The 17,668-nt window shown below is 42.7% G+C and overlaps 1 protein-coding gene across 5 annotated transcripts in view; it reads left to right on the top strand.

Moving 5' to 3' along the window:
• Window positions 1-5,577: 5,577 nt before the first annotated feature.
• The window catches only part of MPPED2 (metallophosphoesterase domain containing 2), a 176,007-nt gene continuing 163,916 nt past the window's right edge, over window positions 5,578-17,668 (top strand). For 3 of the 5 annotated variants that reach the window (XR_007145029.1, XR_007145028.1, XM_047824191.1), the window contains exons 1-2: window positions 5,578-6,453; window positions 12,233-12,481. Coding sequence is in view for 3 of the 5 variants with exons in the window: in XM_047824191.1 (XP_047680147.1) it covers window positions 12,354-12,481 (128 nt within the window). In the remaining 2 variants the exon portion in view is untranslated. The remainder of the gene's footprint in view (window positions 6,454-12,232; window positions 12,482-17,668) is intronic. The other 2 variants (XM_047824193.1, XM_047824192.1) reach the window with 2 other exon arrangements.

Genomic DNA, 17,668 nt, shown 5'->3' with positions numbered 1-17,668 from the left:
CAAAATTACAGCTAATTTTTAACTTTTTCCTTTTGCTTGTATTTTTTAATTTTCACAAAACAATGAATAGGAAAAGGAACAAAAATTGAAAATGAAAAAAAAATAACTCTTTTAAAGTTCCTTCTGTGTTGAGCATGAAATAGGGATTTTGATACAGTGCTGTGATTTTTTTTTAAACTACCCTCCAGTAAACCTTCCTTTTATTTTAGCTTCTAGTAAAACCTTGTGTGCTAGATCTTGGCTGTTCTCTTGTGTGCAGATTTTACCTTGTTTATAAGCAGGCATTATGGGGAATCATGAGAACAGAAGAAATTGATGGAACTTTCAAAATGTAGAAATGCTAAGAAAGGGATGAAGTTAGAAAACATAGTTGCCACTATAGAAGTCCTGAAATGTCTGTATTTACTTTATTTCCATTGCCATCTTTTCTCAGAACTCTGAGTTGCTAAGCAGGGCCATAGTGACTTAGCTAGTATGAATAAGAAACCCAACACGTACAATATCTTTCTTACAATTGGTTTGTGAAGATTGATTGGGTCCACACGGAGTAATTCTACGTTGAAAGAACAATATTCTTACTTCTAGTCAGTGTCTATGTATTTCCTGTGAAAGCATACCTGTTTCTTTGAAGATTTCACTTAGAAAATAGCTAGTTGTTAAGAATCCCTTAGAATATTGTTTGGAACATTAAATATAAGGGAACTAGTTCCAATGAAGACAGACATGGAAGTGATGGAGCATCTAAAATCTTTAAAGAGAAATAGAAATACAGTTACCTCCAGCATTTATGTTTCATATGAAAAAAGAACAAGTCCAGATCTGTGAGCCAAAAATAGGTGTGGGACACTGAATGGGAGATAAAGTTTTAGGATCTGTATGTTAGAAAAATGTTAGAATGAAAAACAAGTCTTTAGGTAAATGTGGCTCTCAGCTTTTCAGACTGGGTAATAATACCACACTATGATTTCAATATGCTAGTAATTTGTTTTTATTATGTAAAATTTATTCAAATCTCTTGAATCCATTCATTTCACTCCTTGTCTTGCCTCCTCCAAACTGTCATGCTGAAGGCTACCTTCACCTTCAACCCAGTGACTGCAATAACCCCTAAATGGCCTCCCAATGTTCACTCTAGCCCCCTAAAATCCATTCTCCACGCTGGGAGGAAGAACGACCTTTTCAAAACACAAATCTAATCATGTTAGCCTTTCTACTTAAGATCCTTAAACAGCTTCCAGTTGCCCTCAGGATAAAGTCAAACATCTTGAACAGGGCCTTAGCTGTGACCTTCAAATGATTTTAGCTTGGCCCTTCAGTTCTGGCCTCTGTCTGCAGATCCGGATCCAGACCTCTCTCATGGGCAACGCGCAATTCCTCGTTTAGCACCCGCCACACTGCTTCTTCTTTTTCCTATGGTCTCCTTATATTCCCTTCCTCCATCTGGGAAGTCTTCACTCAAACTTGGAGGAGAAAAAGTCTCCTTATTTTATGCTTTTTTTTAATACCAGCTGCTTCTTCTTTTCATAGATATAATTTGTATTTATCTGTGTGATTATTTAATGCCAGACTGCCCAGATCCATGAAATTATGTACTTTATACTGTGTGAGGAAACTCTACTTTTTGCATCTTTAGACCATCATCATGGTATAAGTATTCTGCCTAGAGCAAAGATTAAAACATATTTGTTGAATAATCAAACAATTACATTAATAATACAGAGGGAAATGGGTTTTAGATTCTGCTTGTCTCTCAAACTCAGTTTTTTAAAAATGTATTCGTTCATGTATTTTCGCTAAGAAGGAAAATTATGTTATATGTTGCTTACTCAAAATATTGATATGTCTTATACTAGCTTGTCAAATTGAATTATTAAAATTGAAATCCCCCACATACATTTTCTTTAATCAGGTTATTATGGGTCTTCCACATGCCCATCTTTCAAAAGAGATTACTTTGGCTTTTACTTCAATTAAAATGTTCTTCCACCATGACCAGCCTATCCCAAGTACCACTAATTTCTGCCACTACTTTTTCAGAATTGGGATCATAATATGGGAAAAAAACCTGGCAAAGATTAATTGATAACAGAGATCATGCAAGTCTGTTACGATGGAAAACACACTAACACATGCTCAGGATCTTGTCAGACTTTTAAAATTAATTTTTAAAATTTTTATTGCATAAATAATACTTGTCTTATTTGTTGATACATGCTAGACATTGGCTAGTAAGTATGGTAAGGATTAATGAGTTTTGCAAAATTTTAACATTCCTGCTCCCTCCATGTTTATTATTTAAGCTGCTGGCAAAGTTTAGCCTTTCTAAGATAATGCCTTAAAATTTTATTTTATGAAACAAAATTTCCTCAGTTCTAGTGTTTCCTGAATGTTTCTCAGTCATAAACATTTTTATTGGTTAACCAAAAGGAAATTTTAACTACAAAGGATGAAACGCGTTATATATTTATTTTGAGAACTTCAGAAAGGATCTATCAAAAAATCAGGTTAATCACAGTAAGTTTCTTTGGAGACTACATCTTGGTAAATTATCTCTATAAATTTTAAGATACAAATTTTACTCGGGGATTTTTGGGTTTTTTTTGGCATCTTACCGTACTTAAAAAAAAGCTATCTTTAAATAGATGTGATACATGATAATCTTTAGTTTCTCTATGAGAAAATAGATTTCTTAAATAGCTTTATGTATTATTTCATGTTTCCAAAGACATTAGCAAACCCCTTTAAATGTACTATTTGAACTCCATGATAAGTCCTTAGCTCTTATCTTCTGACACTAGTCTCATGACATCACTTCCGTTCCTGCATATCTGGTATGGATTTTCCTCCATTGTATGATTGTCCTTCCCTCCAGCCTTCTCTTATTCACTTGCTCACTCATTGGCCCATACATTCATTTAATAACTATTTCCAAGTTTCTGCTAGGTACACAGCACATAAGAACAGGAATAAAGGGCATAGTTCTCAAACTTGAGGGGTTTACAGCAAAAACATTTGAAACAAGTAAAAACTGTAAAAACTATAGGAATTAAGAATGAAATAAGGAAGTTTGTTGGGTCAGATTTTTTCAAATTGCATCATACTGGTAGTTCTATTAACAGGCTCTGATTTCTGATAACCTATAGTCTGAACCTTGCTGGAAAATGATAAAAATGCAGAAAATTTAAAGAAAAAGAAGCACAATAGTTGCTGTTTGTTCCCAGAGTGAGATTGGTGTATCTAACTTTAATAAAACTATTCAAAGAAATGCAATAGTTTCCATAATTTTTCTTTCTGAAGAAGAACCACAGGATTGAACCAAGGTTTAAGTTACACACGTGCCCCTCAAGTACTGGAAAACCTGTCCTCATAGGGAGAGGGAGAATGAGAGCCAATGCCAAATAAAGTATTTAGCTTTCAAGGGAAGTAGCAACCACTTTCCAAGCTTCCACCTAAAGTTCTCCCACGCTCTACTCTCTCATTTTCTTCCCTAAATGCAATCTGAAAAGATATTTTAAAAGATATTGCAGCAGGCTATCAGGAAGCATATTTGCCAGTTCCTTCGATGAAATCACTGGAGATAGGGTCCAAATTTACATTCCATTAAAGGGAAAAATTTGTAATATTTGCATAAAGGCAATCATAAACTTGGCATTTTACTTTTATCCTTCTTTTGTTTTCCATTATAAACAATAAAAATTGAATTTAACACCGACAAAAAAAATGAAGCTTATAGGCTCACTTATCTTAAAGAAAAAAAAGGATCAGCCTATAGCATTTCAAATTTGCTGTAATGAAGCTCGACGTCTCAAAGCTGATGTCAGGGGACAGACATGGTTCACATCCAATCATTTTAAAACAAGCTTTTAGTGTAGGTGGCTATATTGATGGAGAATATGATTTAACAAAACACAATATGTTGAAATCCATGTAATGAAAATTATTTGAAAAGCGAGTTCCTTTTTTTCATGACTTATTATTTAAATTTACTTCTATTTCTCCAGCTTCTTTATTTTGGTAGCCTAACAGAAATAAAAATCATAGCTCTCATAGAGCCTGGTCACTACTTCTCTCATTGGGTAATTGATCTTCAGGGACAGAGTGGAGGTTGACTTCTTCCTGCACTATAAACTACAATTTCAAGCATCTTTTCTTGCCTCAATTTTTCCCCACACAGTAAAATGATATACAAATTTTCATCAGCTTTGTAAAGGATCACTCACTTGTGCTCAATAGCATTAAATATCCTGTAAAATGCACTACTGAAATTGAACACGGTACTATTTATTATCTGTGTGTGTATGTATAGCTTCAGGTTCACGTACAAATTTAAGTTTGGCTGTTTTGATTGACTACCAGTTATTAAAAAAAAAAAGAAAAAAGGCTTATGCTGCTTTTTTTTGGCTGATTAAATCGGTCCAAATCAGTGAAAAAATTCAAACCATTTAGATAAGAGGAGTGCACTGATAAGTCGTAGAAAAAGGAAAACAAAACCAAGCATTTCTTCAACAACATGATTCTAGTCAGTGTTTGCTGCTGGGCTGGAAAACAAAAACTAAATTTAAAGGTGCCCCACCTTCCCCCTGTCTTTGCCATCTTTAATGTCAATGCCACTTGCTGTGATTTGTGCTAGGCAAGGAGAATCACTGTCCTCTTGATCTCAGAACATTTGACAAGTCCTGACACTCTGGGCATACTGTACAACAAAATAAATTTATTGCCAAGACCATCTCTCCCTTCATTTCAGCTCAGGCCTAAGAGATGGGTTACTTAAAATTCAAGTGCCAGGAAAGCCCATTGTAAAAGGGAAATATTTTCAAGTGAATTCCGTTTGATCTTTTTTTATAGGGGCTCCTACCAGCCTCTCTCCCTTCCTTCCCAGACCCTGGAAACCAATTAGTCTCAGCACAGAGGCCACAGACCAGGTTGAAATGGCTCCTTTTTTATTTTTAGGGGATATAATTTCGGCCAGGATGTCTAGTCAGTTGTCAAATAGTATACTTAGCACACTTCTCTCTCTCACGCACACATCCATTGGATTTCCCTTTGGACAATGCCAATATCTTTGGGTCTGACTCCTGGAAAGGAATTTGATCTGGTTGCAGTCCAAATCCTTCAGTTCTGACAAGAGCGGAACATCACAGGGCCACCTCATCTTTTGCAGACAGCCCCAACCAAGTTTTCTAAAAGCCTTCTCTTCCTTGTCGTCTTTTAGCATTTCAGCGGCTTTTCCTTTTATTAGGTTGTTTGCATACAATTCTGAAAGTCTTCCCCCCCCCCCCCCCCCCGTTATCCAAAGTAGCAGAAAACAGAGGACAAACTTTGATTTTTAAAATGTTTTTGAAGTGCTTCTTGTTTGGGGAATATGTGCCCCTAAGACAAAAATGGAAACAATTAGTCTTTGCCCCTCCTCACCTCCCTATTTTGAACCTGCGTTAATTCGTGGAGGTGAAAAAAAATTATCAACTGGGTTGGCCTTTTCTTTCTCAGGAACAACATTGCAGAGAGAAAGGTGTGTGTGTGTGTGTGTGTGTGTGTGTGTGTGTGTGTGTGAATCTGGCGAGTTGAAAGGCTTGAGGAAAGGGAGCACGGCTCTACCCCCGGGAAGCCTAAGCTCAGCAGATGGGAGGGGACCCAGGGTCGCCTTCCTTGGTCTGAGCCCAGTGCCCAAGCCGGTCCCCTTGCCCCCGCAGGGAGCTCGGCGCCCTGGAGCTGTGCCAGGACTCCAGACAGCGCCAGGCAGGTCGGTGGATGAAGGGGGGGCCTGGGTGTTCTCTTTGCAGAAGACGCCCATTTGGAGGGAAAACTCCCTTTATTTTTCTGGGGCTCCGTAGCCACCCCCCTCCCCAGTCCCCTATGATTTTTACGCTGATCACACTCCTGGTGATGAACTTGCAGCTCTGCTTCCTGCTGCCTGCTTGACCCGAGAGCACCAGCAGGCTGCCGGCCTCGCCCTCAGCTCCCTCCTCCTCTTGCAACCCCGGGGCCTCGGGGCGCCAGTGCGGGTTCCAGCGGGCCGGGGCTGCAGGAGGGGCGCGCGAGGGCGCGGGGTCCCGCCGGGGAGCGCGCACGGAGCGGCGCCTCAGCCGCCCTGCTTCCTGGAGCTGTGCTCCTTTGACCCCAGTGGCAGTCCCTGTCACTGCACCGCTCGCGCTCCCTCTGGCTCGCCGCGCCCTCGCTCCCTCTCCTCGCCCCCTCGCTCGCTCTCTCCCCAGATCGAGGCTGCTCCGGTCCTTTCTCCACCCCCCCCCCCCTCCCTCTCGTGCCGCGCCCCCAGGTCCCCCGCCCCTGCCCGCGGCGGGACCTCCGGGGTCGAAGGTTCTGGCCCGCCCGCGCCCCTCGTCGCCCCCGCTCGCCCCCCGCGCGCCTCCCGCCGGCTCCGGCCGCTCCGCGATGGATCGCCTGCTCGTTGGGCGCTGAAGGCATCCCCGGGACCCGGAGCGCAGCCCGGGAAAGGTAATCCGCCCCGGGAAGGGAGGCGGAGGGCGGGGGAGGGGGAGGAGGCGGCCGGGCGCCCGGTGCCGCGCGCGAGAGGAAGGGAAAAAAAATGCACACACAAAGCGGAGCCCGGGTGAGAGGTGCCTTGTCAGAGGCGCGTGCGAGGGGCTCGGAGGCTGCGGACCGCGGCTGCCCCGGTGCTCCTGACATTCGCACAAGCTGGCGCTTCCCGGGCAATTCGGAACCCGAGGAGGGCGTATTTTCTACCCCAGAGCGAAAGCGAATTCTTTTTCAGGAGCTGTCGCCCTCTCACTCCCCATCTCGCCCCTCTGCTCATCTCCCCTCCCCCCCTTGCCGCCCCCAGTCCTCAGCCCCCGACCTCCCAGGGTCCCCACCTCCCGCTCCCTTCTTCGCCGGGATTTCTCTGCAGGGGTGAAGGGGGTGTCCGCGAGGGGCATCAGCGAAAGCCAGGCGGCTGGGATGGGGGTGGGGACGAGGACTAGGCGAGCTGTTTACTAGAAAGTCCCGGGGTGATGTGTTCGAACCGCCCCGGCCTAGGCCCGGGTGCATTGTGTTGGCCCGAGCCCCGGGCGCCCGCCGCGGCCCGAGCGAGGTGCGGTGGCCGGGAAGGCGCCGCGCAGCTTTGTGCTGGGTCTGCGCTCCGCGGCCGCCCCCGGGGCCGCCCGCGCGCGCGCCGCTCTCGCGCGGGGCTTTTTCTCACCCTGTCCCCGCGCCCCAACCTCGCTGTCCCCTGCCGCCTCCGGTCTCCACGATCGCCGCCTGCGGAGCGAGTCGGCGACCCGGGCCGGGCGGCGGGGGACGAGCGACGAGAAAAAGTAACCGTTGCCGCCCGGTTTCTTCTCCAGAGAGGCAGGAGTTTCTTTGCCTATTTGCACGGAACAGGGTTATCTTTGTAAAGCCTTTGAATTCCGGGGTTTTGCGGCCTAGGAGGTGAAGGGGCATTTTTTTCTGGAGATTGGGAAGGGAGTTAGAATCCACCAACAAGAAGAGAATTTAAGGATGCCCCGGTGGGGCAGATTTATAGAACATTTACTATCCACCCACCCACCCCCCAACATACCCCCAAATTAAGTGTAAATGCGGGTCATGAAAAATGTGTAATTGATTTGAGATGCTGCGAACAAACACAAACAGGTCGGGGTGGAAAAAAACAAACAAAACTTTAAGGCAAAGAAAAGATTTCTAAAGAGGGGGGGAAATCCGTAGCCTCCACACCCCCTTCCAACGCTTGCTGGCTCCCTCCCTTCCTTTCTCTGCCGCTCCAGGAAAGCAGCCCGGCAGCGCCGGGGCAGAGAGCAGGGAGGCGGCGGTGACGGCTCCGGGCGCCGGCTCCGCTCTGAGGGTTCGGGGATGCCAATGCGCCCGCGAGGCTGACGTCGGGGGCGTGGGGCTGTGATGCTCGAGCGAGGATGGCGCGGTGTCAGAGCCATTGGCCGCCGGTGGTCATCAATCAATCTGGGGCTGGGGGAGAGAGAGAGAAAGAAAGACAGGCGCCCAGCGGAGCCCAGGGCCGCGAGCGCCAGCTCCAACAGTGCCAGCAGCGGCGGCAGCAGCGGAGGCGACGGTGGTGGCAACGGGGGACTGAGCGAGTAAGGCGAGCTGGTGCTCCAGGAAGGAAGGGGGAGCTGTCGCCCGGAGGAGCCGGCCGTGAGCCGGGAGGGCAGGGCGAGAGAGAGAGAGAGAGAGAGAGAGAGAGAGAGAGTGTGTGTGTGTGTGTGTGTGTGTGTGTGTGTAGTTGCTGAAGGACACCCTCCCCCCGCAACTGCCCACCCTAGATTTAAAACAAACAAACCAATCCAAAGTAGAGAATTCCGCGCCCCCCGCCCCACCATATATAGGCTCCACGCGTTGCCAGAGGCGCAGGAGAAAAGTCCTGCCCTTTCTCTCCGAAAGAATGTGCCAGGCTGGTGTCCGCAGTGCTGGAGACAAGTTCAGGTGTAAGTGCGGCGGGAGGGAGGGCGCTCTGTGGACAGAGGCACGTGGAACTTTGTGCATCCCTCCCAAAACCCTGGCGGAGACGCCTCTGAGAAGGCTTGTGGGCATCGCTCCGGGATACAGGGATGAGTAACTGGAGGTGGGCATAAAAGAGTAGGGGCGTGAGTTGAGAAAGCGCTCGATCCGTTCGGCAGTGGGAGGAGAGAGCGAAATTTGGCGGAGTTGGAGCAGGCGAGTTCCAAAGTCCGGCCAGGCGGTCGGGCGATCTTCTTAGGGCTAGTGAATAAAAGGAGCATCCTTGTTTAAAGGAGGAAATCACGGGCTCCTTTCTCATAGGCTGTGCGGTGCGGGCTCCGGTAGAGAGGTCATGAGTTGTTGCTTTGAAACTTTTGGTAAATTGGACTTCTGGTGTCTAGGAGGTGGAGACAGTTATTTAATTCCCCAGCTTTTAATCCTTTCATTGCCAGCCGACTTTAAAAGGTTTTCCAACTAGATTCCTGAAAAAGAACATTTCAAGTTGCACAGCTTAAGGGACCCAGACGTGATTGCTGTCTAGGAAATGCAAAATGAGCCCACATGATTTTTTTTTTTTAAGGAGAAAATCAAACTAGCACCAACCAACATGAATGTTTGGCAATGTCAGTCCCTTTTAGATTTTTCTTTAGGATTCCTGGCATTTAGTACCAGGTTCTTTTGTTTTGTGGAGTAAATGTGCTGAAGTATAAAATGAAAATTAAGAAAAAAAAAAGAATACTGCTCTCTTTAGATATTATATGTAAAAAGTGATGTATGTGTAAGGAGGATGAGATGCTCCAAAATCTGATCATTTGGAAGGTTTTATTGCTTACATATGTGAAGCAAGGTGAATCAACTTCTGGATAGTTTTAGACCATGTATCATTCTACTTTGTTTCAAGCTTTTCCCAAATTTCTCAGGTCAAAGGAGGGGCCATTGTCCCCTCTTTCTGAGAGTTTGCTAGGGGAAAAAAAAGTCTTCTGTGTGTTGGTGTTTAATATCTTAGGATGTGTTCATTTTGTGATGCGAGTAGGGGTGAACACAATATTTTAAAGAGTACGCCTTTTCTTGACTTGTCTGTAAAGGTTCCTGTGAAAGTTTTGAAGCTCTCTGCCTCAGTCTGACAGTTTCTTCAAAGGACTCCAGATTAAAGAAGGTAGACACTGCAGGTGCACTCTTTCGATAAAACATTTGAAAGGGAACATGGTAAAGATGAATTCAAATGAGATGCCAGCCACCCATTTAGCCCGTCAGAGTTACAGGGGCCTGTGCTTGCTGATGAAAAGATATTCTATTTGTCTTGCTGGGGCAAAGGTGCGAAGAGGTACAGATGTTCACTTGATAGAAAAGGCAATCCTAGTTGGACTTTAGGGTCGAGTGGACTGTTTAGGACTGTGAGTTGATCACCTTCTAAGTTCTCTTCTCTGCTTCAAATGGGAGGGTCTAATGCTAACTACTATAAGTCATTGCCTAGATATTTACATAATAGGTGTGTAAATTTTATCTCGAGGCCGTTTTGCTTAGCTTAATTAGTGAGTTTGCTCCAGAAATATTTAAACTGGTTGTGGCACAGAGTGCAGAGATTGTGACTGAGAGGTCACAGTGGTGTAGACATGAATTTTGTTTCCTTTGCTTCTTAATGCTCTTGTATTTCACACAATAGACATTGATGGCAGGAACATAAGAATTGCCATGTAATTTTTACACCACTCTTTAATTTATGCAAACACTAAGTTCTTGCAGTCTGAAAATGCGTATTTTTTTCCCTCTGTGCTTTGATGGCTAACATTCTTTTTAATGACAGTCATTTCTATAACAGGAAGATGTTTTCATTTGTATTTACTTTTCAGCGTGGCGCAATTATGCAGTTTTGCGCTTCAGTAGTGTCTCGGTACTTTGTGTCTCAAAAGAGAATTACAGTACTTAGAACAGGACTGCAATTTGAAGCAGGTGTTGTGTTTTACTGTTATGCAAAATAACAGTAAAATATAATTGTGGGGGAAATTAAGGAAACAGCTGCAAACTTGGTATGAAAACTGCTACATTATGATTTGTAAGCAGTTCTTCATAGATATCTTGCATCAAAGGAGCAGGGAAAGATTTTAATTTAGTTAATCCTACTGGCCTGGTTGTCTATCATCTGGTGCTTAAAGGACTTCTACCTCCCATGAAGTCAGGAAGAAGAAAGAGAACCCAAAGTGACACTTTGTTTAAAATGCCAGAACACCAGGGATTCATCTTTTGGCAGTGGCCTTGTGCATTAGGAACGAAGGCAAGGTGGGTGTTATTTAGCTTGCTTTGCTAATATGAAGAAGGCAATGATTTGAGTGGAACACTGTGGAATTTCTTAGCCCAGCTAGCATATGGAGGACTACACAACCCCCGGGTTGTAAAATAATAAAATAAATGGCCTATGGCAGGCCATCTGCCTTTTGCTTGATATTTAAGGTGTTTCATGCCAAATTTAAATCTAATCTTATTTTTCTAAATATTTTTTATTTGAGATAGCAGTTAAGATTCCCGGAGCTTAATGGGGCACATGGCAAACATATTCTGATGTGGAGCGCTTAAAGTAAGAACGTGGGTTACGCCCAAGTGTTACTCAAGGAGCATGCTCCCCGCTTCTTCTCTATTGCATTGATCAATTTTAATAGCCTCAATGCAGGGATCTGCTCTCTCAGTCTTTGCATACCTACTGTAGAAATAAACATCCTCATTTGTGAAGCCGGCACAGCAAATAATATACTGACACTTATAAAAATAATAAAAACTAATGGAAATTTTGAAAGAATGAAACCAACTACTGAGAATTATACAGCACCAAGCCAGAATGAGATGGTGGATGTAATGGCTGCCCCCCTTCAGTGTTCTCTTTGGGCTCTTAAGAGGGGCTGTAATGAATGCATCCAGAGTCGTGGTCCAAGCCTAAATGTGTTTAACTTTCCCCCACGTGACTCGAGTGTTTAAAGAAATTATATTACATTTAGCAAGAACGATTTGCCTTACCATAAGATTCTTGGCCAGAGTGGAGTACATATGTATACCAGGCGTTGAGCACCTACGTTTGTGGGGAACTGCTTGTGAAAGAAAAAATTATGTGTAACATGCACATATTATGTATTATAATTACACACTGGTATCTATTGTAAGTGTAGCATTTTATTTTATTTTATTTTATTTTATTTATTTATTTTATTTTATTTTTTGTGAAAGAGAGAGAGAGCAGGAGTGCTCAGGCTCCACACTGTCAGCACGGAGCCCGACAAAGGGCTCAAACCCACAAACTGTAAGATCCTGACCTGAGCTGAAACCAAGAGTCAGATGCCTAACCGACTAAGCCACCCAGGCGCCCCTATAAGTGCAGCATTTTAAATTTACACTGGTCATTGTGTTATATGACTGTGTTAAGCATTGAGATTTCAAATTATTCTATGACATCAACTCTGTACAGACCAAACATTCCAATTAGCAGGGAAGGTTTGGAAGATTCTCCACTTCGAGCACAAACCATTTATAGTTAGACACCATGGCAACTGTGGATATGCCCCTTCCGTAATTCATGTTAAGTGCCATAATTATAATTAAAGAGGAAATCTTAGTTTGAACACCGCTGAAGTGATTTGCTAGCAGCCAGCAGTGTTAGATGGACTGCAGTGTCCACTCTGAAGTACCTGCAGGGTGAGGGTTGGAAAAGGTTGTATCCACGAGGCAACAACACATATTAAGATTTTTCTTGAGCCAATTGCACATCCCGGTGTCCTAGCTGACGTTTCTTAAACACCTTCTTTTTCTTTGTTCTCATTTTATAATTTTTTTTTTTTTTCAGAAACGCACAGTGGTATTGATGTGTAGATCCTTGGGTTCAGCGGTTGGCTGAAACACACCATGCCTGCTTCCATCCTTTGCTCCGGAAAGTTGTGAATTGCTCATGCCTATAGGGAGGAAGGATGGCTCATGGGATTCCTTCTCAAGGCAAAGTTACCATAACGGTGGATGAGTACAGCTCAAACCCCACCCAGGCATTCACACACTACAACATCAACCAGAGCAGATTCCAGCCGCCACATGTACATATGTAAGTATCACTCGTGAACCAAAAAAAAATTATCAGTCAAGAAAATAGAAGTAAAATAAGAAAGTCACTAATGACTTCTGTCAGGGAGAATAAAAGTTATGTGATTCGTAAAACAGATTGGTATCTGTGGTTCCAAGTACAGCTCAGAGGAATACTCTACATCTGTGTAACCTTTTCAGTTTTCAGAGGACTTTCAACCATAATTTCACTTGAGATCGTCAGATCTAAGGGGTGGTGGTTGGTTGCCCACATTTTGTGGACAACAGAGAGGTTAAGGTATTTGCCTACTGCCACACAGTGACTTTTGGCAGAGTCTTCTGACCCCTGGTTCAATTTGCTTCACGTTGCATTGTTTGCCTCCATGATGAAATATTTCTTTAAAATTTCTGTAGTTTTCCCCCCACACCTCACCCCACTACCCCTTTACATTCAGCTGAGAAATAGGCCTAATTGGGACTAATTGTCCAGCCACTGCTAAATCCATTGTCTTGCCTGTTGCTGGTGGAACGTGTGCTGCATGCTGCAGGACTCCAACAATATGGAGAACAAAAGATTAAGGGACAGTGGAACAGTCGGTTCCAGGAATTGTACTTTTCTCTCGCTCCCTAATACTATTTAAGTCATGTTTCAGTTTTAAACTGTTTAAGGAACAGAGTGTGGGAGAAACCCAGAGGCAAGGGTTTTGCAGCACCTGGTGCATACCAGCTTGTTTCTCTTCCTTTGCTACAGGATGTGCTGGGCTCTCATCAGAAGGGGCAAAAGGTCATCATCTCCCTGGTTTATTCAATGCCTGGTGTTCATTCTCTATTAGACCCTTCCAGTGTCTTAACGTGAGTCTTTCATAGTAGGACTAAACCTCTTTGAAAACCATTGTATAGTCAAGAGAGAAAGGAGGTTAGAGCTCTGTTGACTGTTTTTTCCATTCCTGGCAGAACTGAACTTGGGGCCTAAGTCACAAGCTCTTTTTTTAGCATTTGTTTTATTGGAGCATTTGAAAAATAGTAGGGCCCCCCTCCCCCCCACACACACATACAGAACACATTCACATACCTCTCCCCCCCCCCCTTAGTTTAGAAACACTAGCCAAACAAAAAGATCTTTCTTGACTGCCTGGGTATTAGTGCAAATACTAGGATGTTACTTTGCAAGTATATTCTGTAGAGCCACTCAATTATCTATAATGGGATTTCTGGAAAAAAGAAAAAGAGAAAGAAATCCTTGGAAAAGGTTAGTGCTAAACTATCTTTGAAGAATTTTATACTTTCTTTAAATCAGAATATATTCATGATGATGAAGGATTTGTTAACATGATATTAAGGAAAAGTTTTTAAGGTGAATAAGATTTTCCTTTGTTAAAATGGCTTTTCTGAACAATAACTCGGTTCATTTCAAAATTTTCCTTTTATTCTTCTGCTCCTAATGATTTCTTTTTCTTCAAATATGTTATAGAATTTGTGCAAGCTGGACTTAGGATACCTTTAGCTCTGTTCTGCTCGTGTGACATTTTGTATTAAAGAATCACAAAGAACTTTGTGGATTCTGTTCCTTTCAGGCAAAAGAAAGTATGTTTTGCCTCTAATTCCTTGGAAGATGCCTGATAGGGAATATCACCTTAAGTCTTTACTCATCCATGACCATAAGATTCTGCTGGTGAACTGTGAATGAACAGAGATATTAAAAAAGCATGTAACCTTAGAACTAATCTGCTTAGATCTAGCCATGAGAAATTCCAAGGATCAAATTATACCTTTTTTGAAACTTTTTTTCACTTGCGAAATGGGTTTTGTAGTTGTAGCCTGGATAGCTGTGTAGCCCTTTTACTGGACATCCCACCTTGGAATAGAGGACACTTGCCTTTTCACCTTTATCACCTGCTGAGGGCATCCCACCTGAACCCTTTGTTCCAGCCATATAAGTTGCTTCACGGTCACCTGAGCACACCTTGGGCCTCTCCTTCTTGGTGCCATTGCTTTCATCGCTTCTCATGGCTGAGACACTCACATTTATGTTCTGCTCATCAAATACCTCGAGCCAGTTCAGGCCTCTCTGCATCTGTAAAACCTCTTTTATGTCTCCTAGTCCATACTGACTGTGCCCCCACTTCCCAACACAACACCCCTGGTCATTATTTCAGCCCATATCACCTGCATCGTTATCTCTGTCTCCCTTATTCGTTTCCTAAAAGCAATGATTGAGAGCGTGTAACAGTTGTTCAGAAACACTGATTGATGGGTTGATTGAGCGATCCATTGATTTGACTATGCATTGAGATGAGATATTGTGACTAAGATTTGGAGCTTTTCATTGGAATTTTTCTGTTCTTTCTTAACATTTTGAGTGTTTGTACGAAGGTGTGAGTGTACGTGAAGCTGCTGGCTCACTTTTTCCTTGGCTTGACTTTTCCTTGCTTGGTGCCCTAGCACAGTCTAGGCATGCAGGTCTCTCGGGTACATGTGATCGTGTTACATTTCTTTTATATTAAAAAAGTGGGCTTATTCTAAATAGAAACTTATATTGTCTGGAAAATATCCATAAAATACTTAGTCTAAAATTCCTTCATTTTTTCTGAAATTTTCAACATGTCATGGCAGAGGCTTGTTCCTTTTCCCCAAAGATACTTTGTCTTTTCCACTTGAATAGTTGTTGATTATTTTGCACGGGATCCTTAAAATGTTTCCTTTCCTTTTTCATTTGCAACTGAGGTCCATGAAGACCTGTAATGGATCACCTGAACTGGAATTCCAATTCTGGTCCCTTAAATGATCTGTTGTTTTCTTTCACACAAACTATGGGTTTTTTTTTTTTTGGCCTTAATTAAGGAATCTCTCACTTCCCATTTAATTCAGGTAGTCTGACGTCAATTTTGTGACCCACCCTTGGCAATTTAGTTTTCTTCTCCATGCCTCAGTTTACTCATCTGTACACATTTGCACTAAATGATAGCTATGGATCTTTTTAGCTCTGACATACTGAGATTAAGATTGCTGTTAACACAACATTTATTTGCAAGGGGTTGCTATAGGGGGGATACATAAGACTTGTTTCCCATCTCCATCAAGATCATCACTGATTTCAAAGCTATTGTTTCAAGTGACTTGAGGAGATTTACTACCTGGTCTTGATTTGGTTTCTCCTGTGAGTTCTGACGAGGCTGTCACCAAGCTTTCTAAGAACCACTGGCCTGCATCTCTGCCTGTGACATAGGGAAGATTTTTTTTTTTAATTGAAGTATAGTTGACACGCAATGTTACATTCGTTTCAGGTGTACAACATACTGATTTGACAACTCTATACCTTATGCTATGCTCACCACAAGTGTAGCTACCATCTGTTACTGTACAATACTATTACAACACCATTGACTATATTTCCTGTGCTCTACTTTCATCCCCATGACTTATTCATTCCATAACTGGAAGCCTGGATCTCCCACTCACCTGCACCCGTTTTGCCCATCCCCCACCCCTCTCCCTTCTGGCAACCATCAGTTTATTCTTTATATTTCTGGGTCTGTTTATGATTTTGTTTTGCTTTTTAGAGTCCCTCCCTACCCCCCCATATATAATATATACATATATATATATATATACACATATATATATGTATATATGAAATCGTATGGTATTTGTCTTTCTCTGTCTGACTTAGTATACTTAGCGTAATACCTCTAGGTCCGTCTGTGCTTTTTGCAAATGGTAATATCTCAAGGAAGGTTTTTTTAAAGAAAGCAATCCTATGTGACCTTGGGAAAGAATATTAAAGTACAGCTAGAGTTGACAGGGCAGAATTTAGCCAAGAATTTGTGTGCCCCTCTTACTCAGATTCTTGAATGTAGTATTAGATGTGATGATTGAAAACCAACAATTAACAGAACTTCATTTTTCTACAATCCCTCCATTATTTTCTTCAATCCCACACATCCCTACAATTCCTCAACATCCCAGGCAGAATGTTGAGAAAATCATTCAGTATTTAGTATTTTTAATGTTGGTGGGAGGAGGTGCTGAAGGAACCAATGTAGGTTTGAAAGCATCATAAGAATTTTGTATATTTTTAATTATCTGAGGCCCAATAAGATATTATAAAACTTTTTTAGGAGGGTATTCAGCCATCTCAGCTTTTGCACTGAAAGTCTTGTATTCTGGGAGACCCCTCAGTGCTGTGCTAACCAGGAGGGTTGGTCACCCTACTGAGGTTAATTCTTCACCTTTGTCTTTAAGGCTTGGTTGCTAGGAAGCTCACATCATATTTTATTTTCAGTTTTAGTCACTTTGCGTGTCTTTGTCTTCGGTTGTCAACACCCCTGGAATATCACTCTGCTCATGTTCTTTTACACTTGTTTTTGGGAGGCAGCGTAGTATGGTGTTTGACATCTCTAGTGGAATATGATTGTTAGATTTAAAACCTGGTTTGCACCACTTACTAGCTGTGTAACCAACTGTGGGCAAATGTATTAAGTTCTCTGTGTTTTCTTTTTCCATTTGTGAAATGTGGATGATAAAAATAGTGCCTATCTCAAAAGGTTGCTGTGAAGGTTAAAGCAGTTATTACTTGTGAAATTCCTAGAGGAGTTCTTAGTACATAGTTAACACTCATTATTTGTTTAGCTGTTTTTACTGATTGTTTTACTGAGTCTGCATTTTTTTGTTCTAAGCTGTGTCAATTCATTTTGAAAATCAGTGGAGTAAAAATAAGTGAATAAATAAGAAAGTCACTGGTAAGTTTTGTCCTATCTTCCTCAAGGAATCATTCCCAGCAAACTTTTCTGAATGGGATATTTGGCTATCAGGGTTGGCAGGTGTTCTGACTTCTTGGTGCCTGTCAAGGTTATACACAACCTAGGATTACCTCACTTAACTTCCAGTTACTCCTTGGGAGTGACAGTCCTAAGGGGAGAAGGAATCCAGTGAACTGAGTGTTGCCTAGTTATTCTCTGTGAAATCACTGTGGCCTTCTTCCTCTTTGCCTGTTCTCAGGTTCTTGTACCCTCATCAATGTCTTAGGCTCCTCACCTATGGTTGTGGTTAACACAGGAGCATCAAGAATTAACTATAATCAGGATTGAGTGCAAAAGGCCAGAGCTTTGGCTAGGGAATGAAGACAATGTTCACATAATAGCTGAGAATGTGGTCTGAGATCAGAAATCTATATACAAGTGTTGATCCTGCCAGTTACTAGTTTGGTGAG

The sequence above is a fragment of the Prionailurus viverrinus genome, chromosome D1 (genome assembly GCF_022837055.1).
Source record: "Prionailurus viverrinus isolate Anna chromosome D1, UM_Priviv_1.0, whole genome shotgun sequence".
Classification (NCBI taxonomy): domain Eukaryota; kingdom Metazoa; phylum Chordata; class Mammalia; order Carnivora; family Felidae; genus Prionailurus; species Prionailurus viverrinus.
The sequence above is the reverse complement of the archived record's forward strand: the minus strand, read 5'-3'. Positions and strand labels throughout refer to the sequence as shown.